Genomic DNA, 27835 nt, shown 5'->3' with positions numbered 1-27835 from the left:
TTTTATACATACATCTCATATTAGTACAGGTAGTGCGTAGTGGACATGGCAGGGACAGAGCATTAGGGGAATGCATCTAAATGATTATCTGTGGTCACTGCAAGAAATGGAGATCAGGCTGAACGTAGCTTGAGTATTCCTTTAATATTGTATATAACTGGGTAAGAAGCCAATGGCGTGTAATGGAGGGGAGGGACTCTGCTGCTATTGGTTGCCTGGCTTCGGTGTGGGCGTGCCCGAGGAGTGGCAGATGGTGCCAAGTGAGAGACGAGGAGTGCATGAATGAGTGAATAAGAGAGGGACTCTCCGCCTATATGACTCCCCTCTGCCCTTCTTTCCTTTCTCGCTGCTCCCTGATCGGCAATATATGTTTATGGTTCAGAAAGGGTACCGCTGCCTGCAGTAATATCAGCTTCCCCCCGTCCGTCCCCCACACACACACACATGCTTGCGCACACACACTTACTGTCTCTTATTTACACACACACACACACATACATGCACAAACAGATGGCCAGTAGAGCAGCCTGCTCAAAATGACTCTGGAAGCACAAGCTAGGCAAGCACGAATTAGCCGGCATTGCCAGCGGATTAATTACAACTGTTACAAACACACACACTGGCCACGCCGGTCACAGACGCCACGCAACGCCAGAGCATTCCAGGCCACGGCTCTGGGAGATTGGCTTGTGGATGGATGCGCTGTGCGTGTGTATGTGTGTGTCTGTGTGTGGTGTTGTGATGTTAGCTTAGTGCTATTGCGTGGTGTGGAGATTAGCACTGTGAGAAAAAGGCCTTCGCTCTCATATGGACTTGGATAATAAAGGCAATGCCCACACACACACACACACACACACACACATTTTCCCTAGAGATGTCCTGCTACTGGGCCAGCGCTGTTTGAGGATAAGCCCCGCTCGGCTGTTTCTGGAGCATTCTGTTAGCTTGTTGCTCAAAAACTCAGTGTACAAATGCAGTTAGTAAACAGAGCCGGTTCTAAATTCTGATTGGCTGAGCCGTGTTTGAAGCAGGAAATGCTCTCATCTCTGTTTCTGTTTCCCCCTCTCTCTTGCTGTCTTGGTCTCCCTGGCTAGGCCTCTCTCAGTCTTACACCCTGTCTCTATTCGTCTTGCCCTTGTGTCTCTCGCTCTCTCTCTCATGCTCTTGGTCGTCTTCCTCGTTTGGTCTCTCTCTGTCTAAGTCTCACTTTTGGTGTCTCACTTTGTCCCTGTCTGTCTTGCTCTGTGTGAATAAGAGATTGGGAAGCGGGACGGTCTTGGTTAGGCAGCGTTGGCACCGTATTGGCCCCTCCTGGTCATTCCTCACTCAGTTTAATAACAGGTTAATAAGTGAGCCGTTCTGGACCCACTTTGGGTCTTGTTGCATTGAATTGAACGGGTCTAAATCACATTGGATCAGCTGCTTGGGGAAATATGTGATGGGTTTTAGGTCGTATTAGATGTAGTTAGTTCGTTGTGAGCCACAGGGTGCAGCTGGAGTTCAATTCATGCCTGTCATTTCCTCTCTTGTGTGTGTGTGTGTGTGTTCGTGTTTGTCCGTGTTGCATTTTTTCCTTTCTCCGTCTTTGCCTTTGGTTCCATGTAAACACTGGCGTCATCTCTTCTGGCATCAGCCTTGTGTGTCTTAAACAAGCCAGTCAAGCAGGCTGAATGCCCGCACAAGAGTGTGTGTGTGTGTGTGTGTGTGTGTGTGTGTGTGTGTGTGTGTGTGTGTGTGTGTATACATGTGCACACAATGACCCACATTAACTGGCGCAGTGTCATTATTTCTCCAGGCTGACACTGCATGGCTCATTGTGATCGACACTGTCTCTCCATCTGCTTACGACATCCCCTCTCTCTCTCTCTCTCTCTCTCGTGCCCCACCAGCACCCCACCCCCCCTCCCCGCCCGTCTTGCCTCCCTTTCTTCTCCGCATCTCTGCCAGGTACTGAATGATCAAAAAAATACCTAGAAAACCAACACACACACAAACACACACACATACACAGGGACGGCCTCAAAGGCCAGCTTGAAAAGAGCAGCCATGGTGAGAGTGGTGGAGGAGCATTCAGTGCCCTAGCGGAGCAACAAAAGTGCATGCTGAAGGGGTCGGGGGGGGCTTGGAGGAGCGGAGCGAGGGGTAATGAAAGAATAGAAGGACCCTTCACATCCATCTGCAGCAGATGCCTTCCATCTCTCTCCCCCGTCACATGAGCCTATGGGCTCCTCCGAAACTCCAGAACCTGCAGGCCCTGTCTCACACACACTCCACTTACATGCACACACACAGAGGCAGTGTTTTTGATCTCGCTTGGGTGTATGCTCATTATATAGACAAAAGTTTGTGGACACTAATTTCAAAGGAGTTTAAACCCCCCCCCCCCCCCCCCTTTCCCCAATGTGTCAAACGGTCAAGTTATGCTTGGTGTCTGCAGTGTGCCTCTGTCGTTGTGCACTGAAGCTGCGAGGCTAATGTGGCTAACAAGTACTACAAGCCTATGTACCCCAGTTAGCATCATGCAGGTCACCTCAAATAGACTTGCTTATGTGGTTTCTGACACTGTATGACACACTTTTATCTATAAACCTGAACTAAAGTGTGGCTACAAATAAATGGCTATGGCTACAAATGGCCACATTAGCTGTGCTGAGGCCTCAATCTGCACACACGGAGGCGAAACTGACGTAGCCAACTTCAGGCACCAACCATGTTTTAGCTAGCTGACTGCATTCAGTCTTGGGGTGGAGGAAACCCTACGTTTAACCCTACGTTCTGCTGATGGTGTGTCGAACAGGCACTAGTTAGGCACTAGTAATTCTAGTCTGTCTGTAGTTTGCTGGGTGGAGGAGATTAGGTGCTGTGAGTCAAGCCGCATCCTGCTTTGATGGTGTTCCGCATCCTGCTAGAGCAGGGTCATCCTCCACGTTTCACTGACCACAGGCAGGCACAATGGCTCATGCTGTGTTTTCAGACCTCGCAAAATTCCCCATTTATTCGCCAAAAAAAAGCCGTTCCTCCCCTTTTTACCCCCCTCTCCTCCTCAGCTGAGAATTCCTGAGTCATCCCTCGGCGCATCTGATAAACAGTGGTTTAGACGAGCAGCATCAGCAAGAGCAGCATCAGCATGGTCGAGGCAGGCAGGGTGTGAGGGGAGAGGGAGGGGGTGACTCTTCTTAAAGCTCTTTTCTCTTTTATAACCTTTAGATTAATGCCATTTCCAGGAGCGCTAATGCAGAAAGTGCAGCTGTAGTGGGCAGTGCAGTGCAGTGCAGTGTGGCACTGTGTAGAGTTCCATATTCAAATGATTGGTGTGTGGGTGTGATTTATTTATTTATTTATCTATCTATCTATCTATCTCCTCACTCCGCTAGAAGCTGAAAAGCTTTTGTGTGCTTGTCCTGTATAACAATCTGGACCTGTTGTCAAGCTTTAAAATAAGATGGATTCGCTCCGATGTATGAACATGGATGAACAGGTGGTGGAAGCAGAATTGTTGGTTATTCACTTTTCCCCACACCTTCAAGTGGTGTCTACAGTGCAGGTACCTCAAGTGCAAGTATCTCAACACATGGTATTATAGTATATACTGATCAGCCATAACATTTAAAACCACCTGCCTAATGTCATGTAGGGCAAAACAACAGCTCTGAGGCTCATGGACTCCTCCACAAGACCTCAGAAGGGGGTACTCAAAAAAAAAAAAAAAAAGAAGGGCACCTTAAAAAGTAGTAATGTAAGTTATGAGCTGGTTCCCTTGTTATCCTCCCTTGGAAAATGTATTTATGTTGTATTTATTTATTTTAATTTTCTGACCCAGCCGTCAATCCATCATAACTTGCACCTTTGTCAAAGAGGCTCAGATTCTTACGCTTGCCCATTTTTCCATTTTCCTGCTTAATATGTAGACAGATGCCAATGTACCCACATAAGCGGTGTCCTTCGCTTCACCTGGCAGAGGTCTTAATGTAATGGCTGGTCTGTTCCAGCCTAAGTCCGCAGATTAGTATGTTGACTAGCAGAGGCTATATTGTGCAGCCCTGCAGTGTAGACGGACGGTGTAGGAGGCCTTGTTTTGCAGTCCGGTCACCATGATCTCATAGCGCAGGCTTAAATTCCGAGTCCACGCCGAATGCCAAAGGCACTTTGAAATGTAAAACACTCCAGAAGTTTGCATAAACTGCAGTAGGCCAAGCATTTCGACGTTGGCCTTGCAAATGTGCCACGGCCTCTGCATTCATCCGGCGTCCCTCCGAGAAGAAAAGCCGCCTCGCAGGCCGCCTCGCCTTCGCTGCTAGCAGAAGGAATCCTGCCATTATGCTGCATTTCCATCAGCGCATTATTACAGGCTTGATCTCTCAGCAGAGGCATCTCAGCACTTCACAGTCCGACTCATTTGACTGCGCATGGCTGTATTGCTAATAGGTTATCCTTAAAGAAACGGCGGCCTGCGCAGAGACCTTGTCCCTGGCTCGCACGCGCTTCTGTGCATCTTTGTTTCCAACCAAATCTGCTTTAAACTCGTTCATTGTGGCTTGAATCATTTGCAACACATAGGGGTAGTATCCCCCTCTCCCCTTTTTCTTTCTTTCTTTTTTTTTTATCAAAATGGAAACAGACATCGCCATAAACTCGCCTTAATCAGGTTGCTCTGTGCTGCTGGCTCCGCCTGAAAGGGTTTGGCAGTAAATTGGACGTCGGATTTCTTTTCTGAAAAAAAGATCTCGGGGAGGGGTTGGTGGGGTCCGCCTTTCTCAGAAGAACTCATCTGGAAAAGCCTTTTGTGGGATTTGGCACGGCAACAGCCGGCTTTGGCTCGTGCTTATTAGACAGCCCAGTCGTGCCGGCCCAAACCGAGAATGAATGGTGGTGCCCCTCTGCAAAGTACGCATGATGGTGACTAAAATATTATAAACTAGTAACTAGATGGTATTTTTAGAGGTTTTCCTGAATATATTGGCTATTTTGAGAATCGCAAGAGGAGGAAAATCACTGAATAATACTGCGTTTTGACATTGTTTACATTTTGATGTAACTTGAAAATTGTCCAAATTGTGGGATGAATGGACCAATAATAATCCTTCGAAAAGACTAGGAATCAAATATTCTTTACATTAACTTCCATTGAAAGTTAGTAAGGTTTTTTTTCCTTCTCTTGTAAATTGTCAGTTTGGAGATACAAGATTTTCTGCTTGACAGTGGCAGAATGATCAGTCATGTACAGAACGTATGTATACAGGGTGGCCATTTATATGGATACACCTAAATAAAATGGGAATGGTTGGTGATATTAACTTCCTGTTTGTGGCACATTAGTATTTGGGAGAGGGAGGAAAAAGATGGGTGGTGACCATGGCGACCATTTTGGATCCAACTTTAGTTTTTTCAATGGGAAGAGGGTCATGTGACACATCAAACTTATTAAGAATTTCACAAGAAAAACAATGGTGTGCTTGGTTTTAATGTAATAACGTTTATTCTTTCATGAGTTATTTACAAGCTTCTAATGTGCCACAAACAGGAAGTTAATATCACCAACCATTCCCATTGTATTTAGGTGTATCCATATAAATGGCCCACTCTGTATATAGTACAATAATTATACAACTTTCCTTTGTTCTCGAGTCCTCTACAGCTCTGTTGATCACTCTGGACACACTGTATCAAACATTACATTATCAAAAATCGATTTAGTTTCATTCTACTTCTAATTTCTCTAGTGGCTGATGTCAAAAGAGCCCAGTTTGGACACAGTGAACGAAAGCTGTATAGCAGCAGCTTGAATTTGCAGTCTTGAAACGGTGGTATTTCAAACCGTGCCCCCTACTCTCGGCGTGAGTGAACATGGGATGTTTATAAGAGCCCAGATGCTTTAGATCTGAAACATCTCTCCTGGCCGTCTCTGTGTTGCAGTAATCCAACTCTTGTGTGTTGTTAGCAGTGTGGGTTGCCATGGTTTAGAGTGATACAGTAATCCCCATCACCCAGCCCCCATTCTCCAGGCCTCAACCATTAATATTTTACCAGTGAATAGCCAGGAAGGAGCAATCCTATTGGCTACCCGTGTATGCCTTATGGAGACAAAGGGTCATGCATATGGGGGCCTATATAGAAGCCTAGCCTTAACTTTTTTTTTTCCTTAGAATTTAATCAGAAAAGTAGGCACACAAACACCCCCCAAACCCACACACTTACACTTAGACACATAACCTTACCACCTCTTAACTCGCCCCCCCCTAACCCTATTTGCTTCGCCCTTAACCCCCCTCGTCCTTCGGGACTTGTTTCAGGGCGAGATTTCACAGCACACCCTCCACCATCAGGCCCAGTATTACAGCCCCTCAGTGTCTGTGGGACAACTCCAATAGACTCTCCCCAAGGACAGATTCACAGCCGCCGCCCTCTGGGAGAATAAGGTCAAAGATCACTAAGAGCAGGCAGTCTGCTTTCCAGAGTATCTCCACGGAGCATTGTGATGTAGAAAGCTTTGGATATTTTGGTGGGATGCATGGAGCAGGATTGGATGACCATTCATTCCTCCATGCTGTCAGTCATCCTTTCAACTTTATTGTCCCTGGAGGAGAAAATCGGATCATCTGAGGAGGAGATGAAACGGCAGCGATGCCAGCACCATACATTTAGCCACTTTTGGAAGAGAATTGGGAGGTTTTTACGCTTTAAGAACATTCATATAAGGTTTTATACATTCAGCCGTTTACAGCCAGATAACTGCTTAAGTTCAACAAGCCAGAGGTTGCAGAAGCAAAAGATGCTGGTCAAAAGAAAAAAAGAAAAAGTGTGGTCCAGCAGGTTCCTTCCAGAAACGCTGACCATGTTCCAGCAGCTCAAATTTAGATGGTATTGGCTTTCTTGGCCTTATTCTCCATGAGTGCCAAAGATCCACGTGGCTTGAGTGCTAGTCTGGTAACTGCTGTATCTTTTTACTATCTGGCCATCGGGCAGCATTCTGGTAGCCACTTCTCGTCTCAGATTGCAGGCTTCCCTGGTCCCCCTCAGCTCGACTTACGTCGCCTCTGATCAGTTTACTGTCACACAGTGTGCACTAGAGTAACATTTACTTACAGAACCTGTCCTTTTGTTCGGGTATGTCCTAGAAGTATTATGGGTTGTTATAACTTGTGTAATAAATAAGATTGGCCAGTTTACCCAAATACTACAGCTGGGTAGTTTGCCGTTTTCACTTTCCACTTGAAATGACATTTGATTGGCTTTAATATAGCCATTAAAATGTCTTTGCTCAAGGACATCCCCTATTACCTAGACTGACCTTTTTGCATTCTCTCTCTCTCTCTGTTTCTCTGTCTAGGTTTCCACCTCAGCGGGACGGTCACTGAACCGGCCACTCAGTCAGAACCAGAGACGACGCACCGGGTGGCCATCAGCTTCGACCGCTGCAAGATCACATCAGTGACATGCGGCTGTGGCAACCGCGACATCTTCTACTGCGCCCACGTTGTGGCTCTATCGCTCTACCGCATCCGCAAGCCCGAGCAGGTCAAGCTACGGCTGCCCATCTCCGAGACGCTCTTCCAGATGAACCGGGACCAGCTGCAGAAGCTGGTGCAGTACCTCATCACGGCCCACCACACGGAGGTGCTGCCCACCGCTCAGAAACTGGCCGACGAAATCTTGTCCTCCAACTCGGAGATCAACCAAGTGCACGGTGAGGAGTGGGCATTTAACACAGCTGATGTCCCTTAACATCCAGACTACCATTACCTGGATATTGCTGGATATTGCATGGTTTAGCTCTTTCTTTAAAACCTCCAGCTACACGAGGCTTATTCGATTATCTGATTATGAACAAATGCAACAGAGAGGAGTCTGGATGTCGATGCGGTCGAATATCCGCACCGCACAGCTGTTTGTGAACAGCTTCCCCTGAGCTGAAGTGCTTATCAAGAGTCATGCTGCTCACATTTTTAACTATTAGAAGTGCTATTCAGCCTGCTATCTCGTGACCATCTCTGTTTTAAGACCCTGTTGGGGAACCGCATTGCTTTTTAACTGCACTGAGTAAAAGCTCTTTACTCTGAAATATGCCTGAATGGTTTATGTTAGTGTTCCGAAGCTTTAGAAGTCCCAGAATTAGACTGAAAGTGGATAGGTGAGGAAAAGCAGATGTCTCTTCTCTCTTCCTTCCCTCTCCCCTCCTCCAGTGGAACATTTAAAGCCTCTCTCTCGCGTACATGGGGCAGAATACACGTCTACCCAGCCAGGAAATGCACCTCTCTCCATGTCCTGCCCTGGAGGAGGGAGACGATTTTTACAAAGCACAATTGCTTAGTTTTCCTAGGTAACTTTAGCCAAGTGTGAATAGCGTCCAGTGGGAAGGTCTGTTGCTGCTTCTACTGTTGGATACTTGTGCTTTTTGGCAAAAAAAGGAATCCAGCCTAATCTGCAGAACTGTAGCATATAGTAGATGCCATCAACAGCAGTTACCATCTTTTCCAGTAGTATTTCCCTCACATAGTAAGAGGCCAAACAAAGCTCAGTGCAGTTATAATAGAAGCCTGCCCATGGAGTTCCAAGTCAATAGACTTTCTGTCCTTTATTTAACTATAGGGGGGCTATTGTCAGTGGTACACTATAACTTGAAGAACTTCTAAAGTATTCTTTTAAATTATTTGGTGGAGATGGTGGAGAAATTTTGCAACTGCAGTGCTAAACAGAAAGCACACAGAAAGACACACTCTTAAAAATAAAGCCAGGTGCTACAAAGGATTCCTTATTCAATGCCATTGAGAAGAACCACTTTTTAAAATAGCTTTAAATTGGTTTCTAACCAATTTAAAGGGTTTTCATGCTCTCATCTATTGCTTTTTTTTAAAGGACCCTTTGTAGCACACTTGGTTATTAGTGTGCACAACATCCTCTCTGTGTACAGTCTGTCCTCATGGCACCTGCTTTTTGGATTAGACTCTTAAGGCAGTCAGAATTAGTCCACTTAACACGGTCAGCAGTTTTTAGGGGGCTGCCATCTTGCAGTACTGCTTACATGTAAAAACATGGTTAACTACATTTATTTTTTACAGATTTACAGCTACTGATAACTAGCAGAAAATAATAAGTAATAATAACAATAGTAAAAATAATAATAAAGTTTTTTTAACCTAACCTGACATGTCTTGATTGACAACAGTGTTGCTTATACACTAAAGACTATTCGAGATGCTACAGTAGCACCACATTCCTTTTGCTTCCCTTTGTCCTTCCACACCAGGTATATACATGCTTAGAGCTTCCAAATCCCACCGTAATGCTTATGATTGCAGTGAGGTTAATCCACAAGTTGTTATTGCTCCTGTAAGTCCAGCCAAGCCTATTAAGATATAATCTCCATTTCAGCACAGATCCTCTTATCATACACAAAAACAAGCACCAAGGACGGTCAGCGCTCTGCAAGGAGTGACGAATTACACACAGCCAGGCCTTATATAGTACAGGGCATGGACCGTGTGTGTTTGTGTTTGTGCTTAATGCTGATAGCATGTGGCTATAAAGAGTCACTGTTGGAGTTCAGTGTGATTCAGAGCGTGGGTGTGTTTGTGTGTTTGTGTGTTTGTTTGTGTGTGTGTGTATGGGTTTGTTTTCACACGTTTCCAACACCAGAGGAAAGAAGGTTAACCTACAGGAACAACACAATAGTCATATATAGCATATAAACGTGTGTGTGTGTGTGTGTGTGTGTGTGTGTGTGTGTGTGTGTGTGTGGTTGCCAGCTGTGCTTCAGCTGAGCAGAATGTGCCAGTAAGTTGTCTTATAAAAACGGATGAGGAGGGAGCCTAAAGAGGATTGATGTATTGGAAATAGAGTGAGATTCTCCAGATGAAGTGATGAGGTCTCTACGTTCTATTTCTCCTCTTATTCCCAAATTATTGTGTGATTTTCGCTGAAAGAGTGGTATTAGCCGGAGGTGCAATGTAGGAAAGTGTGTGTGTGCGCATGCGTTTCTGTCAGTAGCTTCCATTTCTGAAAACTCTTTCTTCCAGCACTGGGGGTCAAAATCAAGTGTTTTGAGTCATGGGTATAAATGGCAGCATTATTGTCTGAATTACTGCGTGTGATTTTTGAATTTGCCTCTCATGCTTTTGTCTCTCAGACAGTCTGAGTTCCAGAGTCATTGTGAAAATGCATGTGGTTTTGTTTGCTGCTCGAGCTTCAAGTCTGAACGTTCTTGAAGAAAGCGGGCTGTTGTTCCTGATGTGTATTTTGCCCTAACTCTTTCTGTGTGCGTGTTTGTTTGTTCTGTAGGAGCCCCAGATCCCACAGCTGGAGCCAGTATAGATGATGATAACTGCTGGCACCTGGATGAGGAGCAGGTCCGAGAACAGGTCAAACAGTTTCTGTCCCAGGGAGGCTACTACGGTTCAGGCAAACAGCTTAACTCCATGTTCGCCAAGGTAAGAGATGTATATAATGTATACACATATAAAAAGAGACCTGAGCAGTGTCTCCTGACACTGTACAAAAACAAGTTTGTGTGTGTGTGTGAGTGCCTGCGTATATAAGGGGAAGGGATGCTCAATACTAAAGATGCCATTGTGATAAATTATGGGGGCTATGAAATCCTGGGAGGCCCATTTAAATCAATGCACTTTAATTAAATGTCAAGTAGCCTCTTCTATTCAATCGCCAGTATGGCTGTGCTGTTAACTGAGCTAGGGATGTCCACCTCACTGTTCCACTGCAGTTAGCAGGACCCCCTTTTATGCACGTGACTGCACAGAGAGTCATTAGTATTTAGATACTGGTCTGCTGCAGTTGCTTTGGTTCCAGTACTGCAGTATTTCTTAATGTTGTAAGCTGAAAGTTGGTCTAGTGTGTTTTCTGGGGGTGTGTTAAGGTTAAGGTGTGGGCTAGAGGGCTATAAAGCCCCCAGCATTGAGCTGTGGAGCAGTGGAACGGTGTTCTCTGGAATGATGGTTGGTGGATCAGGTGGGGTGGTGATCATCCAACATCCTGACTTCACTAACGCTCTTGTCGCTGAATGCAATCAAATGCCCGCAGCAATGCTCCTCCAAAATCTAGTAGAGAGCCCTCTTCCCTGAACAGTACTGGAGTTGGAGTCTGCTACTCCAACTTTCTTTTTGTTGTTTTTATTTTAATACCTTGACTACCCTTGACGTCCCAATACTTTTGTCAATACATGAGTGAGTGTATAGCCTAACCATATATCCGTGTGTGTGTGCGCGCCCTCTTGCAGGTGCGAGAGATGTTACGCATGCGGGACTCGAACGGAGCACGCATGCTCACCCTCATCACCGAACAGTTCATGGCTGATCCACGCCTGTCGCTATGGCGACAGCAGGGTACCGGCATGACGGACAAGTGCCGGCAGCTGTGGGACGAGCTGGGTGAGTTCTGGCCTCCGCCGCCATCCGCGCTAACTGCGCTAAACGACGGGTTCTCACATCATCTCTCCCTTTTCTCTTTGTTAACATGCTGTCTCTTCCTGCAGTGTCTTCCAGCTGATCTTCGTCACTTCTGCCAGTCTGTTTAGCATTCAGTTTAATTTACTGAGTACTAATGGAGAAAGCTCAGAGCAGTGCAGTACCTTACTGCGATACGTTGACTTGGCTTGCCACACAAAGAATGAAAGATAAGGAGGAACAGTTAGCATTATCTCACTTGCTTCAAGTACCCCTGAGGTTGTATCGGCTCTGGGCTTTGATGGGCACCAGTCTGTGTCTGTGTGTGTCCCAGCAGACCTTGTTGATACTGGATACCAAGATAGATTCAGCTAGATGGAGCTAGATAGGTTGTTTCCTTCAGCAATGGCACCACTGGCCTATCGCTTTAACCGCTTTGTTCTCTGGACTTAACCAGAAGTAGTCGTTATCACATCGCCGTCACCTCACTGGCTCGTTATTAACGCCTTTCAGTGCATATCAACCAGTTCTACATGTCAGACAGGGGCATGCAGAGGTGACGTGCATAGCTGGGTGACGTGCTGCGCTGCATCAGCGACAACGCATTCTGCAAGTCAATGCACGGGTCTGACCACTCACCTCTATCAGGAGGCCATGAGCGGTCTGGGATCAATGGCTTTCAGACTGCCGTCTATTGATCAGGCCATTTAAGGTGGTCGATAGGAGTGCTTCCTGAGCTGGCTTGTTTGAGCCTCTTCTAGGCTTTCACCTGTGAGACCACAGCTGCAGTAGCACACACCACACACACAAAACACACACACACACACATATATATATATATATATATATATATATATATATATATATATATATATATATATATATATATATATATTTAGTGAGATGACTGTATATATCCTATCTTATATTTAAATACCAGGCTTGTTCAAAGCACATCATAATGACAACTCGAAAAGGGACCAAAGAAGGCATAAGACGTTTGATTGGTGTTTATAATTGATTATAATTAATTTATAATCATAAGGTTTGACGATGTCATAGATGTGATAGTTCGTTGTAGCCTACCAGGCTGACAAAGCCCCCAATAAAAGAGCTGGCATGTGAAGGTTTCAGTAAACCCTCCAATTGGCCGGCGCTCTGGGCATTATTAGCGCTTCAGCCAATCAGCACCGTTTGATGAGGGTGTAAATGACAGCGGTGGAAAGAGACGCAGCCCCAGCCATCTGTTCTCCGCAGAAAGGCAATGTGTGTGATGCTGACAGTTGTAAAAGAGCGGAGGCAGAGCAGGCTGCCCCGCACCTGCCACATCTCCTGCTCTCCACAGGCCAGTGTTTGACACATGCTGACAGTGATGCACTAGCACCTACTCCATTACACGCCAGCCGCTCATTTTTCCATTTTACCTTTAAGACCCATTAAAAGCTGCAGGAAGCGGAGGGCTCAGCTCCAGGCTCTCCCTCATTCTCTCTTTTTGATACACACTGCCTTTTTCTCGCTCTTTCTCACTTGTTTCGTACCTTTTTTTTCTTCTTCTTCTTCTTCCACTGCTTCTTTATTAGTGCTGCAAGAAAGTCATTTAGCCATCGAAAGTGTTGGATGTGAAAAAACTGGATGCAATAGGAAGTTAAAAGCAAAGAACACTTGATAATGTTCATATGAGACACACTGCTTACACTGATACGATATACCTTATGATAGTGGAGGTTATGATTCAATGTAAGCAAGACAGTAATAATAATATATATATATATATCTCCTGACCTTACCAACCCCCTTGTAGCTGAATGCAATCAAATCCTCTCAGCAATGCTCCTCCAAAATCTAGTAGAAAGCCTCCTTCTCTGGACAGATTTTGGATTTTGGAAGCATCAATGAATGAGCAGGTGTCCCAATACTTTAATGTTAAAATTTCATGATGAATGGGCCATTAGAAATGCTCCAGAATGACTTCCATTGAAAGTCAAGAAGGTTTTTGTGTGACAACGTCGACGGCGACAGCAGTAATCATTACTCTCTCTCGTTCTCCCTCATTCCTGCTTTCTCCTCTCCCACATTTTCCAAGACACTCCCTAATAATGTTCCCCATGATCTGTTCCTCCACAGCCTTCTCACTCTGTGTTGTGTTGTGTTGCAGGTGCTCTGTGGGTTTGTATTGTGTTGAACCCACACTGTAAAAGCGAGGAGAAGACCGCATGGCTGAAGCAGCTGAAGAAGTGGGGAGACATGGACATCTGCCCTCTAGAGGACGGCAACTACGGCAGTGAGTTACCCAACATCACCAACGCCCTGCCCCAGAGCAACCTGGCACAAGGTCAGCCTTTAGACCTCACCTCAGACTGTGCTTAGATGTAAACACAGTGTTTTTTTTTAGACCCTAATCCTCTGGTGGTTTAATTCAGCATTGAAAAGGAACAGAAAACGCGTTGACTCAAAACATGGTGGTAATAGAAGCCAGTGGACACCTTTCAGCACCTTTCTGCTGGATTCTATTTTAAGTGTGGTTTGAGTCAACAGACTTTGTTCTTTTCGAATTACAGGGATTACAATTATTACAATCATTGCCGTTTCTCACCCTCATAATTTTGTGACCTACATATTAGTTTCATAGCAATCACTGAATTATTGATAGCCCTTACTGATTTATTTCATTTACAGGGTTGTGCTTCACTAGCTACTGTACAGTACAGTTCTCCTGTGTGTTTACCCTCTGCTGTGTGTGTTTGTGTGTCTCAGACTCTCTGGCCAGGCCCAGGCGGACTGTGTTCACTCGGGCTATGGAAGCATGTGACCTGCACTGGCAGGACAGCCACCTGCAGAGAATCATCAGCAGCGACTTCTACATGTCCCCTGCTTATCAGAGAGAGGGAGAGAGCCTGCTGTTTAACCCCCAGGGCCTGCCTTTGTGGCTGGGTAAGAATGAAACACCGGCTCAGGGTTCTGTTGTTCCTTTTTCATGGTCAAACGTTTGTGGACACATGCTCATCCAGCGTTTCATCCAGAGTCAAGAGTATTAAAAAGGTGGTTAGTTCCCACTGTGCCACAGTAACTATTATTAGTAAGTCTCTATTCTTCGGGTAAGGCCCTGTACTAGATGTCAGAACCCTGCTGTGAGGATTTGATTACGTTTAGCCCCAAGAGCATTCGTGAGATCAGCAGATTCCTGATGTTGGATGATTTCTTCTGGAATGTAAACGCCACTCCAGCTTATTTCAAAGGTATTGGATGGAGCTCAATCACTCTGTCGTGGAGGGATATATACTCCCCAATCTGATGCTTGGCTCATATACAGCTCCTCCTGGGTGTGCCATTCTGTAAGGATTATATAAGCCGGGCTATAATGCAGCTGAATTCACTAATAAGGAGTGTCCACAAACGTTTTAGCACGCAACAACCCTAGAGAGCATAGGTCTCTCTTAAAACGTACACACACAGAGTATTGTAGTAGGAGTCTTTCTGCCACTCTCCCAAGGCAGCATATTAGGGACGTATCTGCGTGTGTACGAGTGTAAGGATCCTGCCGTTAGTGCAGTAAGCTCTCTAATTCCACTTGTGCTGGGTCGAGGGGCTAAAATAAGCAGCTTCTGAAAAGATTTGGTCCATTTTTACGGCTTAAGCCCGTTCCAGCAGATAGGGTATATCTAGAAAAAAAATAAAATAAAATAACAACAAAGCGAAACACCGACGCTAACTGTGTTCCATGTGACTTGTTTGCCAGATCATGTGCCTACTGCGTGCGCCAGGGTGGATGCCCTGCGTTCCCACGGTTACCCGAGGGAGGCTCTGCGGCTGGCCGTAGCCATCATCAACACGCTTCGGCTTCAGCAGCAGCGTCAGCTGGACATTTACAAACACCAGAAGAAAGGTAAGGCGTGCACATGCATGAGCACGAGCACATGGCTCAAAACATGACCTAACTGCAGTCTTTATCTGCTTGGCAAGATGCGAGGTCTGTAGTGGCCAAGACTTTACAACAAAGGGTCCTTTGTGCTCCGTTGAAAGACTGAGGAGGGTTCCTTTATCTGCTCATAGAAACCTTTGCAACCTGCCATTATTCTGGTTGGCTTTCAACCTGTTTTTCAAAGTGTAACTCTAACTGTACTCTGAAGAGTAATTTAGGAACTACTGTAAGTGTTTTACACTGAAAACAGCATTGCATTGTGTGTATTGTAAGTATTTCTAAGCATTCCTGGTTTGGTATCTGTGCTATTCATTTACCAAGGCCAGTTGAGTGTGTTTGTAGATCTGCTATAGGACAAGAATATGTTGAACGAGGGACTAAAGTAACACAAATGCAATAAAATGGCATGGAAATGAGCAATAAATGCAAAATGGCCATAACATTGTGGACACAGTAGATTCCCCTCCTACTGAGCATTTACAGTTAGTAAAATTAGAACAAAACACTGAAATACTCCATTTTTGTCATGTTTTCATGCTCTTGTGCACCCATTTTAACCTCAGGAAGGGCTTGTTAATGAGCTAATGAGTTGAGGTGGGTGTATTAAGCAGGGAAAACACTAGAATGTGCAGAACCAGCACTCTGAAACACTTACTTTATACATTCTTATGGAACAGCAGTTAAATGAATGAGTTGGGGATATGCTGAGTCATTCGTCGTCCACTATTCAGTTAAATATACGCTTATATATGCATGTGTCCAGAGTTGCTGCAGAGGGGAATGACCAGCACTACCAATCTGGAGGGCTGGGTGGGCCACCCCCTCGACCCCATCGGCTGCCTTTTCGCCACCCTCACCGAGACGTGTCGAGTGGAAGATGACAACGCCATGGATACCGGAGGTAGACCATTATTGGCTGACAGTGTGTTTGTGACCCACAGGGGGTAGGAATGTGTGTGCGCACAGTCGGGTGAGGGGTGTTGGGTTAGGCCTCTGTGTCCTTTCATGCCTCTTAAGACACCCATGCCTTTATTCAAGCTCTTCCCCACTGACTGGCCTGTGTTTGGGGATTCATTCAGTTTGCTTAGTCTTCGCAACAAGGGTGGGGTGGGGGGTGCTATTGTAGCAGAGAGGTCATTCTGGCCACACGGCCGAGTAAAACGTATAAAATCAATCAGCATTTGCATTCTATACATCCCTCCCCAGTCCCAGCCAAAATAGAAGAGTGTTGGCTATTGTGTTTCTATTGTGCGACGCCAACAGGGCGCTATTGTGCTGAGGAATAATGCAACCAAGTGGTACGGTGATTGGGTCTGTTTATATGGGTTGCCTGTGTGTATATGTGCTCGTGGTGGTGGTGGTGTGTGTGTGTGTGTCTGAGGGTTTCTGCTCTCTTTGGGGCTTTTGCCAGAGTGCTTGAGCGATACATAGTGTGTGTGTGTGCACGCATGTTGGAGAGTCCTTTGTTTGACTCCGTCACACAGTTGGAAACATCTGGCATTTGTAGCAATGTGGGCGGGTCCTCGATCTCATCCAATCAGAGCGTCCAGGGGTCAGAGTGCTAGCTGAGCAGGACCAACAACAACAGCTGGAGCATGTAGTCCAAACACCTCCATCTCTCACGCCCTGATTTTTCTGTTCTTGGTCTCTAGTGTTTTTTTTTCTCTTCTCTTTCTCTATTCATATATAGAGCGTAATAGGAGACTTTGCTGTGCATGCACTCCATGGTCTTTCTGACATCTCGGCTATTGTCTTTTGTGCCTTGTATCTCTTCCATTCATTTGCGCCAGGCTGTGAGGCTGCTGTTGCTGACAAGCCTTGTAAAGCTGGCAGTGTTTTTGGCCACAACGATGCTCTGGTTTGAGCCTGTACGCTATGGTGTGCTCCAGCTGCTAAACAGAACCATGTTGTTTGTTCAGGAGAGTTTGATTAGCCCAAAGGTCACATGGTTGCCTGTTTCATTGCATGCACTTGCGTAAGGGGGTTAGGATGTACTTGTTCAAAAATACTGAAAAACAGCCCCGAACCCCAATACAAGTTACAATCATACAATTATATTGAACAGCCTTTTATTGGTATATTGTGATTTGATATTATAATGCTTCAGAAAATATATGCATGTTGTATTGGACACCTTTATAGCATCCCTTAATAGTACCAGTATGAGTTTAAAGAGCAGCTTGGGTTCAGTTTTCAGTCACCTACTGGTTCTGAAATAGGCTCCTCCCTTTGCTCTAGATGGGCTTTTAACACTAAGACAAGTTCTCTAGAGAAACAGAGGTATGCAGAAACAACTGCATTATCACTGTGGTCTTCAGCTCAGGCATCCAGCTGTGGATGGAGTGTGTGTTTTGTTGTGGGGGAGTGTGATCTCCGGAGACCGTGGTGTCGTCTTGTGTATTTGTATTTATTTTTTTGCTCTCCCCCCTTCCTGTGTCAGTTTGGGGCACAGGGCAGTGGGTTCATTAGCCAGGAGGATTTAAGGGCGAGTGCTGAGGCTCTTATCAGACAGATGGTGTTTTTTTTCCGGCTCTCTCTCTCACACACACACACACACAGGCACACATACATTAACATACATACATGCCTTTAGATCAGTATGACTTGGGGACATGGCAGTTAAGGACAGAAGGGTCGTTATTAGTCTATGGTAGTAGACTGTGGCTACAATTTGGGCTCACTGCAAGCCTTTAATAAGTACTGCTGATGGCTAAACACTGTAATCTCCAACACACAGTATATTACTAATGAAGGGTCTGACCAATAAGTGGTTTGAAGTTATAGTTTGTCCAAAAATGTCAAATTTGCTCAGTTTTCAGATTTCCTTTGCTAAATTAAGACAGTGGCAGTATAATGGCTTAAATACAGATGCCCCAGCAGCTCACTGCCAACTCAGATAGTGCTGTTGAATTCACTTGAGAAGCAAGCAGAGCCATCACTAAGCACTCTGCAATTCCTTCATTTCATTGCAGATTCAGGTGAGCCCAAACCTCCGGTGTATCAGCACGTGCCCATATGGGGCTGCCCGGATGGCGGGGAGTCATACCTGGCCCTGGCCCTGGAAGTGGCTCTGATGGGCATGGGGCAACAGCGGCTGATGCCAGAGGGACTCTACGCCCAGGACAAAGTTTGCCGCAACGAGGAGCAGATCGTAGCCAAGCTGCAGGAGCTGGAGCTGGACGAGCTGCTGGTGCAGACCCTCCGCAAACAAGCTGTCCTGCTGCTGGAAGGTACAAACACACACACACATTCACACACACTTCGCCACGTATTGCAATACTGTAAGCAAGAGAATATATTGCAGTTTTAGCAAGTAAGCTGAGCTTTTACTGGAAGGTAAATCTTCCCTTCGTGCGCTAGATCTACTTTCTGCTCTTTTCACCATTTTCCCTTCATACTGCTTCTCTCTCTCTGTTTTTCTATTGCTTTTCCCACACTCCTCCCTTGGGCCTGCAAATCCCCCTGTCTCTCTTTCCCATGCCACCCTCCTCATTCCTTCTGGCCTACACACATCTTCCACAGATCGCCCACTCTGTGACTCTTGCCACTGGCATTATTCACTGATGCTCACATAATGGCCATCTGAACGTGTGTGTGTATGTGTGTGTGTTAGAATGAATGCAGCTTAGCCAGCATGTTTGCTTCTGATCAGAAAGAGATGGCCAATTCCACTGAGTCTAACTGGTTTTGGACGAGCCAGTGGTTTTCCCTTTTTCTGGCGGTAACAACAGCCGCCTTCTATCACACATGGTGCACTGTGCGTTACGTTTGTTCCATTCCAGGTCTAGGTTGCATCGTCTGTGAGGCATTGTAGACTATAATCAGACACTGTTGTTGTTGTTGTTGTTGTTGTTGTTGTTGTTGTTGTTTTTATAGACATAGCCCCATAGTCCAGGACGTTGAAATGACGTGGATGTGTGTGCGTGTGTTCGTTTGCTTGTAGGCGGCCCCTTCAGTGGCCTTGGCGAGGTCATCCACAGAGAGAGCATACCCATGCACACGTTCGCCAAGTACCTCTTCACAGCACTCCTTCCCCATGACACGGACCTGGCCTACAAGATCGGCCTGAGAGCCATGAGGTAAGAAGCTACAAAAAATGTACAAATTATTCTAATAAATAAAGTAATAGTAATATGTGATGAAGTGATTCCAAACTTTTGATTAGTAATGGAGTAATTTTCTTTCTACTGTTGCGCACTCTCAACTCTCCACACATCACTCCTTTAGAACAGCAATTGCCCAGCACAGCTGTTTAAACTCATCTCGGCTAATTATCACACCTGCGATGAGTTGAATCAGGTGTGTTAAAGCATCCTGCGACTTGCCAGGAGTGTGAGTGGAGAGCACTTGAGAAATGTATAAAAAAGAAAGTCTGTTAAAGTTAACAAGGACAATAGAAATAGGCCTTTTTATTTTATTTTATTTTATTTACATGTACAGTACTTAGCAGATGTCCTAGAGCACATGAGAAGACCCTGTAGCCCAAACGTCTTCACACCCATAACTACATTACTGTCAGTTAACATCAGTTTCATAGGTCCTGAGATAGAACCCTGTGGGACTCTATGCTAAATATACGGTTAGAAAAATTGCATAATGATTAATAACTGAGTAATAAACCTAAAGTTAAAGAGGTACAGCTGGTTTTCCGAGTGGTAAATGTGTCTCAGTCATGCAAAACGTCATGCAACTTTTCCTTTACATTTTTTTGATGTTATGAATCTGGCAGTTATGAATCTTTTTCTTTACATACATCAAAAATCCACAATTAATGGACCAATAAAATGCTCCAGAATGACTGTGGATCCTCCTTTCAATGTAGTTCCAGTCACTGTATGCAGTTGTGCCAATGCACCAGCAGCACACCAGATTTCATGTCATGAAGAATTGATCAGTAGTACCTGTAAATACTGTCCTGCCTCCAGGAGAGCCTTGAGAATAGATCCATCACTCTGGCAGACATAAATGTCAATTATTATTATTATTATTATTATTATTACATTATCTATTGTATGTAAATGTTTTCAGTTTATTCTGCTGTCTAAACAAATAGATACTAGTACACTTTCCTCAGGTAGCCTAAGATGCTTGTATAGTACTGTACTTCACATTACACATGCACACATTGTCAGTCTCATGCAGGACAGTGCCTGGCTGTGCTTGCTCTGGCTTCAGCTGTGTACAGTCTCTAAGGGCCTTTATTACTGTGCCATCATTAATCCAGGCCAGATCCTCAGGGTCCTCACTGATACGCAATCAATAATGCAGTTCCCACTGCACGCTCACCCAGACATGAGCAGTGGAGCACAGATCTGCTGGCTGCTGCCTCAGCACACAAAGCTAATTGAATACTGAATTCTGGAAAAGTCTGGATGTTTCTGAAGGCAGTAGTATGAACTGTATAGGGTGGTGTATCTCCAGGACTGATGTAGGCTAACACTGTGTAAACCGCTGCTCTAGGATAGCCTTCCACAGACTATGGCATTGATGGATGTGTGTAATTCTGCATGTTGCTGTTGTGATAATAATGGTGATGATTATAATGTGCTGTGTGTGTTTTAGGCTGCCTGTATTGGAGTCCACTGCCCCCTCAGGCGATGTGGGTCACCCCCACCACGGCATCTCTATTGTGCCCAGCAGATACCCCCGCTGGTTTACCCTCGGACACCTAGAGTCCCAGCAGTGCGAGCTGGCTTCAACCATGTTAACGGCAGCCAAGGGTGAGTAGTACACACGTGTGATCTCAAGCCTCTGACAAACGTTCATGGTTTTACACTCCTTACACGCCTTTGTGACTGTTGTGATGGCTGCTGAAGCTGAAATCTAAGATCTTTGATGCACAACACTGTAGTTTGTGGCTTTATTTTAAGTGAATGCATGTTGTGTGTTGAGTAGGAGACATGCTGAGACTTCGTACGGTTCTGGAGGCCATCCAGAAGAACATTCACTCCTCCTCACTCATCTTTAAACTGGCCCAGGACGCCTTTAAAATCGCCACCCCCGCAGACAACCCACCCGACATCACGCTGCTCAACGTGGCCCTGGAGCTCGGCCTTCAGGTGTGTTTCAGGCCTGCTGTTTTTATGTGTATGTGTGTGGTGTGGTTCACTGTACGGGTGTGTGGTTGTAACTCATCATGGTGTTACTCTGTAGGTGATGAGGATGACCCTGTCCACACTAAACTGGAGACGCAGGGAGATGGTGCGCTGGCTGGTCACCTGTGCTACTGAAGTCGGTCAGTACAGTTTTCTTGGCATTTTAAAATTATTATTATTATTTTAATTTGTAAATATTTAATTATTTATTTTCTGACTTCAGTTTCTGTATTCAGCTGCTCTAATTGTCCTTTCGTTCCCACTGTAGGCCTACGAGCCCTGGTCAGCATCCTGCAGTCCTGGTACACCCTCTTCACCCCGACGGAAGCAACGAGCATTGTGGCCGCCACGGTCATGTCCCACAACACGGTCCTGCGTCTGAGCCTGGACTACCCTCAGCGGGAGGAGCTGGCCGGCTGTGCCCGCACACTGGCCCTGCAGTGCGCCATGAAGGACCCTCAGAACTGCGCGCTATCTGCCCTGACGCTTTGCGAGAAGGACCACATCGCCTTCGAGACGGCCTACCAGATCGTCATCGACGCCGCCTCCACGGGCATGAGCTACTCGCAGCTCTTCACCATCGCGCGGTACATGGAGCACCGCGGCTACCCTCTGAGGGCGTTCAAGCTGGCCTCTCTGGCCATGGCCCACCTCAACCTGGCCTACAACCAGGACACGCACCCGGCCATCAACGACGTCCTGTGGGCCTGCGCTCTGAGCCACTCCCTGGGCAAAAACGAGCTTGCCGCCCTCATCCCTCTGGTGGTAAAAAGCGTGCACTGCGCCACCGTGCTCTCGGACATCCTGCGCCGCTGCACCATGACTGCCCCCGGCCTTGCCGGGATACCCGGCCGCCGCAACTCGGGAAAGCTCATGAGCACGGACAAGGCGCCCCTCAGGCAGCTGCTGGACGCCACCATCAGCGCCTACATCAACACCACGCACTCGCGGCTGACCCACATCAGCCCACGCCACTATGGCGAGTTCATAGAGTTCCTCAGCAAGGCGCGAGAAACCTTCCTCCTAGCGCAGGACGGCCACATCCAGTTCGCCCAGTTCATAGACAACCTCAAGCAGATCTACAAGGGCAAGAAGAAACTGATGATGTTGGTGCGAGAACGTTTCGGTTGACCACAGACGCGAGGGGGGGGACTCTTTTGGAGTCTGTTTGTTTCCATTTTATTTAAATTTAAGGCATTATTTCCTCCCGTTCTCGTTTTTTGTAATCCTTTGTGAATTCCTACATCTTCTTTTGTTCGATTTCTTTTCCTTTTCTTTTTTTAAACCGTGAACAACCACTGTTCACTAACTTATTCTACCAGGTAGAAACCTGTGGATGGGGAGAACAAGCTTAATAATGCTTTCTGATATTTTTTTTTTATTATTATTTTGGCTTACGCTCGCTTTAGTTTATTACGGATATCAAATTGCGACGAATTACACAAAATGTAGAAGTGGCACATAAAGAGAAACCAAATGACAGGCGGTATATATTTTGAGCCTGGGAAAGCTTTTCCATCGTGGCGATTAGTGGTGTGTGTTGTTTTTTTGTTTGGGTTTTTTTTTGTTTGGTTTTTTTGTATTTTTGTTTTTGAAGGAGCTTAAACACTCGGATTAAAAAAAAAATTACAAAAAAACGGTCATTCCTACAAACACTCGCACACAGTGTTACTGTCATACCTCGATCGTATTTAAGGAACAGCTTTAACGGTCTGGAAGAGGCCTCATGTTTAAAAGCAGCTGAGCAAAGAGAGGTGTTCTTCATCCTAACCCAGGAATTCTCCAACGTACACCTACTACCCCTCCCCACCAGGACTCGCCACCCCTCTCGCCTCTGTCCTCGTTCCTTTTGTTTCATCTTTTCTCTCGTTTTCAAAACGTAGCGAGGGGGATCTTTTAAAAAGGAGGTAAGAGTTTTGAGGTGCTGAATCCATCAGCCACGATCCACGACGTTCAGCTGTCTTTTTCAAGACGGCTGAGAGGAACACTCTTACCGTTTTTCAGCCTCGTCCTTTTCTGCTGCATCTGTATATCGGTATAGTGCTGCTATCGTACAGCTGAGGCCCCCCGTTGCTTTCTATGGAACTGTGTTTTGTGTACCGTCTTTCACAGAAGAATAAGCAATCCTCCACACAGTACAGATGCAGCACACAGAGATTAGATGGGGGAAATTCCGGAGTGTTCTTTTAACCGTTGTTTTGGGTTTTGGTTTTTGTTTTTTTGTTTTGTTTTTTTCGGTGGAGCAGAAGGTGGACAGAGATTAGCATTAGCAGCCACATTTTTCCTCAATCAGTTCTTGGGAGGGGGAAAAAATCACAAGACGGTGTGAATTTGTAGTAGTAGTTATTTAGTAATAAAAAAGTTATACAAGCACTTCATTAACACCCGCCTTCACGATCACGATTTGTCCTGATTAGCGAGTTTCCAGCGTGAACACTAAATTAAACTCATCGGTCACATGTAGAGTTTGTAGATAATGAATCAAATAGAAATGCAAGAGAGGGGGTAAATTGTTTGGGGGAAAAATTATAATGTAAAAATCACGATTTCTTCCACATTCCACATACCGCGCCGCCCCTCTCCCTCAGCACCCCCCCCAACCCCCCCCACTCCGCAAAGCGCCCTCTAGGGTCCCAACTCTTAGAAATGCACTCTGCGGCTTTGAACAGAAGGAAACGAGAAAGAAAGAAAGGATAAATGAGAAAAGAGACGCTCAACTCAGTTCTCAGGGAATCACTTAAAAGAAACAAAACGAGAAAAAAAAATAGTAGCATAAGCATTTAAGATATTGTAAATATGAAAGTGTCAATTCAAAAAATTGTAAAGTTATAATTATTTATGATAACTGTATGTTTTTGTTTTGGGTTTTTTTTCGGTTTCTTTTCGGATACTTGAATTTGTCGCGGGCTGGGAATGTGACAGCAGTTAAAGAGGAAGACTTTAAAAGAAAAACATTTCTCAGGTGCTCCTGTGAACAGTTTTTTTTTTTCTTTTCATATTTACTGTTATGTTTGTATCCTCTTTCTTTTTTCTATGTTTTTGTTGTTTTCCTTTTTTGTCGGAAGAAAAAAAAAAAGCATGGCGTGTAAAGACTGAATGAAAAAGTAAAAAGAGAGAAAAAAGGGGAGGACAAACGTTTATGAACAGAAAACAAACTGACTATGCAGAACCACTTCCCTCCTGACTCCGCCTCATTCCTCGTTCGGCTTCGGCCCGTTCGGATTGGACGGTTCGGTCAGTAGTCTGCACATCGCTGCAAACTGGGATGGACCCTTTTTTGCCTTTTTGACTGACCTATGTACATCTTGTTCTTTTTTTCTTTTTTTAGTTGTTTCAATTTTCTTTTTACTTTCGAAGCCTTACAGTCAGTCCTCTCTCAAAGCAGCCGGAGCGGCGGGTTGTGAGTTTCAGGAGGTCTTGTTGCCAACGTCAGCGGAGTTCAGAAGAACGAAAGAGAGATAGAGACCCGAGACTCCTTCCGCTGTCCAGAACTGAGGGTCGAGGGCGGTCGAGTCTGCCAGCCGGGTCATCGCACACAGTGGCACGTTTTGTTTGGTTTTGGTTTCTGGGTGTTTCGCCTTCGCCCCGAGTCGGCCGACACACTCTTCAGGCTGCGTTCTGTGTATTTGGGCAGAGGGAGGGGCTAGTGTCTGTGTGGCGGTTTGGATGGTCGTGTGGGCACCCTCATCGCCTCGCCAGGACTTGGACAGTTGCCAGTTTGGGGTGGTTATGTATGAGGAGACGTTTGGTTTGTTAATAGTTTTTTTTAGTGTGTTTGTTTTTTCGTTTCCTCCAGTTTTGGTTCCTTAACTACTTCTTCCAAACGATCAGCCACAAAATTCACATATTTCACTTAAAAATCTATATATAATCAGAAGGCTCCATCGGTTGTAGGCCAGGACCACCTGGTCTTAATGACCTTCTGCAGCCTTCCTGTCCTCCTGGTCTTCATCTGGTGATCTTGAACAGGACACGCCGTGCTGTTGCTGTCTGTCAGGGACATCAACAGAAGAACTGAGGAGCATTTCGCAGGTTAGACGGGAAATTGCTTCTTTTTTTTTTTTGAGTCTCTAAACCAACGTCTGCAGGATGATCACAGCGCTCTAGCCTGCTCTATTAAACTAAAAAAAATTAAATAACCAAGCAAGCATTCTCTGTAGCTCGACTTTAGCTGGTCCGACGGCATCGCAAAAAAAAGAGAATAAACTTCTGTGGCTTTGATTCCTTTGTTTTTTTTTTCGTCTTTTTTTTTTTTTTTTATAACTCCTCTCCCATACTTTTTAAGTGTCTATATGTGTTGACTGTACCAGTGTTCTGATCTGTCCCTAGATTTTAGAAGGAAAAAAAATAATCGCTGGTAGAGATTGTTCACTAGTTCATCTACTGTTTTTTTTTGTTTGTTTGTTTGTTTGTTTTTTTCCCTTTTTTTTGTTTATTTTTTTCTTTTTAATTTAAGGGAAAGTGTTTGTCGCCTCTCTGTGCTACTGAATTATGAAAAGGTATCCAGTATTTGTTGCCACAAAAGTATAGTTCAACAACGTTTTGTTTTTTTTGTTTGTTTTTTTTGTGCAACCTCTTGAGCTAATGTCTATAAACAAAAATTTATTACTATTTATGTAATGCTACTACCATTTTATATGATTTGTGTTGAATTTCAGTGCTTTTCTATGAATAAAGTGTGAAACACGTCATTGTCTCTGTGGGTGAGCGAGTGAGTGAGTGAGCTTTTATAAAAGCCTAGGCTGCTGCCGAGGGAGGGCGGGTCCTCAGAAGACGCTCCTATGAAAACTCCCTCTTAGTAGCCTATTGGTTACACGATGGTGATGGAACAGACTAACTAGGCTGTGGGGTGATGTCACTGGAAAGACTCCGCCTCTTGCAACTGGGGCGTGAAACTTTAGATGTTTTTTTTTTTAGACCAAAAGGCTGCGTCTGAAACTGAGGTAGCTGACTTGATGCCTTGATGCCAATGCTGTCTCACAAGTCAGTGTTTTAGGAGGCAGTGTATAGAGGGCAGGGTCTCTGTTACCAAATCACAGAGGCACTGATCCCACAATGGCCATAAACGTAGCATGATGTGTGGTGGGGGTAGCTAGCTAATGCTGTTCGCTGGCTACCCAGTTCAGCTCTACTGTAGCTTTACTGCAGCTCAACTGTAGCTTTACAGCAGCTCTACTATAGCTTTACAGTAGCTTTACAGCAGCTCGACTGTAGCTCTACTGCAGCTTTACAGTAGTTCTACTGTTGCTCTACTATAGCTTTACAGTAGCTCTACTGCAGCTTTACAGTAGTTCTGCTGTTGCTCTACTATAGCTTTACAGTAACTCTACTGCAGCTTTACAGTAGTTCTACTGTTGCTCTACTATAGCTTTACAGTAGCTCTACTGCAGCTTTACTGCAGCTCTACTACAGCTTTACAGTAGCTTTACTGCAGCTCGACTGTAGCTCTACTGCAGCTTTACAGTAGTTCTACTGTTGCTCTACTATAGCTTTACAGTAGCTCTACTGCAGCTTTACAGTAGTTCTGCTGTTGCTCTACTATAGCTTTACAGTAACTCTACTGCAGCTTTACAGTAGTTCTACTGTTGCTCTACTATAGCTTTACAGTAGCTCTACTGCAGCTTTACTGCAGCTCTACTACAGCTTTACAGTAGCTTTACTGCAGCTCGACTGTAGCTCTACTGCAGCTTTACAGTAGTTCTACTGTTGCTCTACTATAGCTTTACAGTAGCTCTACTGCAGCTTTACAGTAGTTCTGCTGTTGCTCTACTATAGCTTTACAGTAACTCTACTGCAGCTTTACAGTAGTTCTACTGTTGCTCTACTATAGCTTTACAGTAGCTTTACTGCAGCTCTACTACAGCTTTACAGTAGCTTTACAGCAGCTCTACTGCAGCTCTACTATAGCTTTACAGTAGCTCTACTGCAGCTTTACAGTAGTTCTACTGTTGCTCTACTATAGCTTTACAGTAGCTCTACTGCAGCTTTACTGCAGCTCTACTACAGCTTTACAGTAGCTTTACAGCAGCTCTACTGCAGCTCTACTATAGCTTTACAGTAGCTCTACTGATGCTCTACTACAGCTTTACAACAGCTCTACTACAGCTCTACTACAGCTTTACAGCAGCTCTACTATAGCTTTACAGCAGCTTTACTGCAGCTCGACTGTAGCTCTACTGCAGCTTTACAGTAGTTCTACTGTTGCTCTACTATAGCTTTACAGTAGCTCTACTGCAGCTTTACAGCAGCTTTACTGCAGCTCTACTACAGCTTTACAGCAGCTCTACTATAGCTTTACAGTAGCTTTACTGCAGCTCGACTGTAGCTCTACTGCAGCTTTACAGTAGTTCTAACTGTTGCTCTACTATAGCTTTACAGTAGCTCTACTACAGCTTTACTGCAGCTCTACTACAGCTTTGCACTAGCTT

At 45.2% G+C, this 27835-nt stretch overlaps 1 protein-coding gene across 1 annotated transcript in view; it reads left to right on the top strand.

Annotated features, from left to right (window-relative positions):
* The window catches only part of zswim5 (zinc finger, SWIM-type containing 5), a 53116-nt gene extending 27020 nt beyond the window's left edge, over positions 1-26096 (top strand). Inside the window, exons 2-14 of the mRNA XM_072669144.1 lie at positions 7328-7684; positions 10276-10424; positions 11228-11378; positions 13549-13725; positions 14148-14324; positions 15130-15276; positions 16076-16213; positions 18285-18542; positions 19256-19391; positions 20875-21032; positions 21208-21371; positions 21466-21547; positions 21676-26096. Coding sequence (XP_072525245.1) covers positions 7328-7684; positions 10276-10424; positions 11228-11378; positions 13549-13725; positions 14148-14324; positions 15130-15276; positions 16076-16213; positions 18285-18542; positions 19256-19391; positions 20875-21032; positions 21208-21371; positions 21466-21547; positions 21676-22538 — 2957 coding nt within the window. The 3' untranslated portion in view covers positions 22539-26096. The remainder of the gene's footprint in view (positions 1-7327; positions 7685-10275; positions 10425-11227; positions 11379-13548; positions 13726-14147; positions 14325-15129; positions 15277-16075; positions 16214-18284; positions 18543-19255; positions 19392-20874; positions 21033-21207; positions 21372-21465; positions 21548-21675) is intronic.
* The last annotated feature ends 1739 nt before the right edge of the window (positions 26097-27835 follow it).

Source organism: Salminus brasiliensis, chromosome 23, assembly GCF_030463535.1.
Source record: "Salminus brasiliensis chromosome 23, fSalBra1.hap2, whole genome shotgun sequence".
Classification (NCBI taxonomy): Eukaryota; Metazoa; Chordata; class Actinopteri; order Characiformes; family Bryconidae; genus Salminus; species Salminus brasiliensis.
The sequence above is the reverse complement of the archived record's forward strand: the minus strand, read 5'-3'. Positions and strand labels throughout refer to the sequence as shown.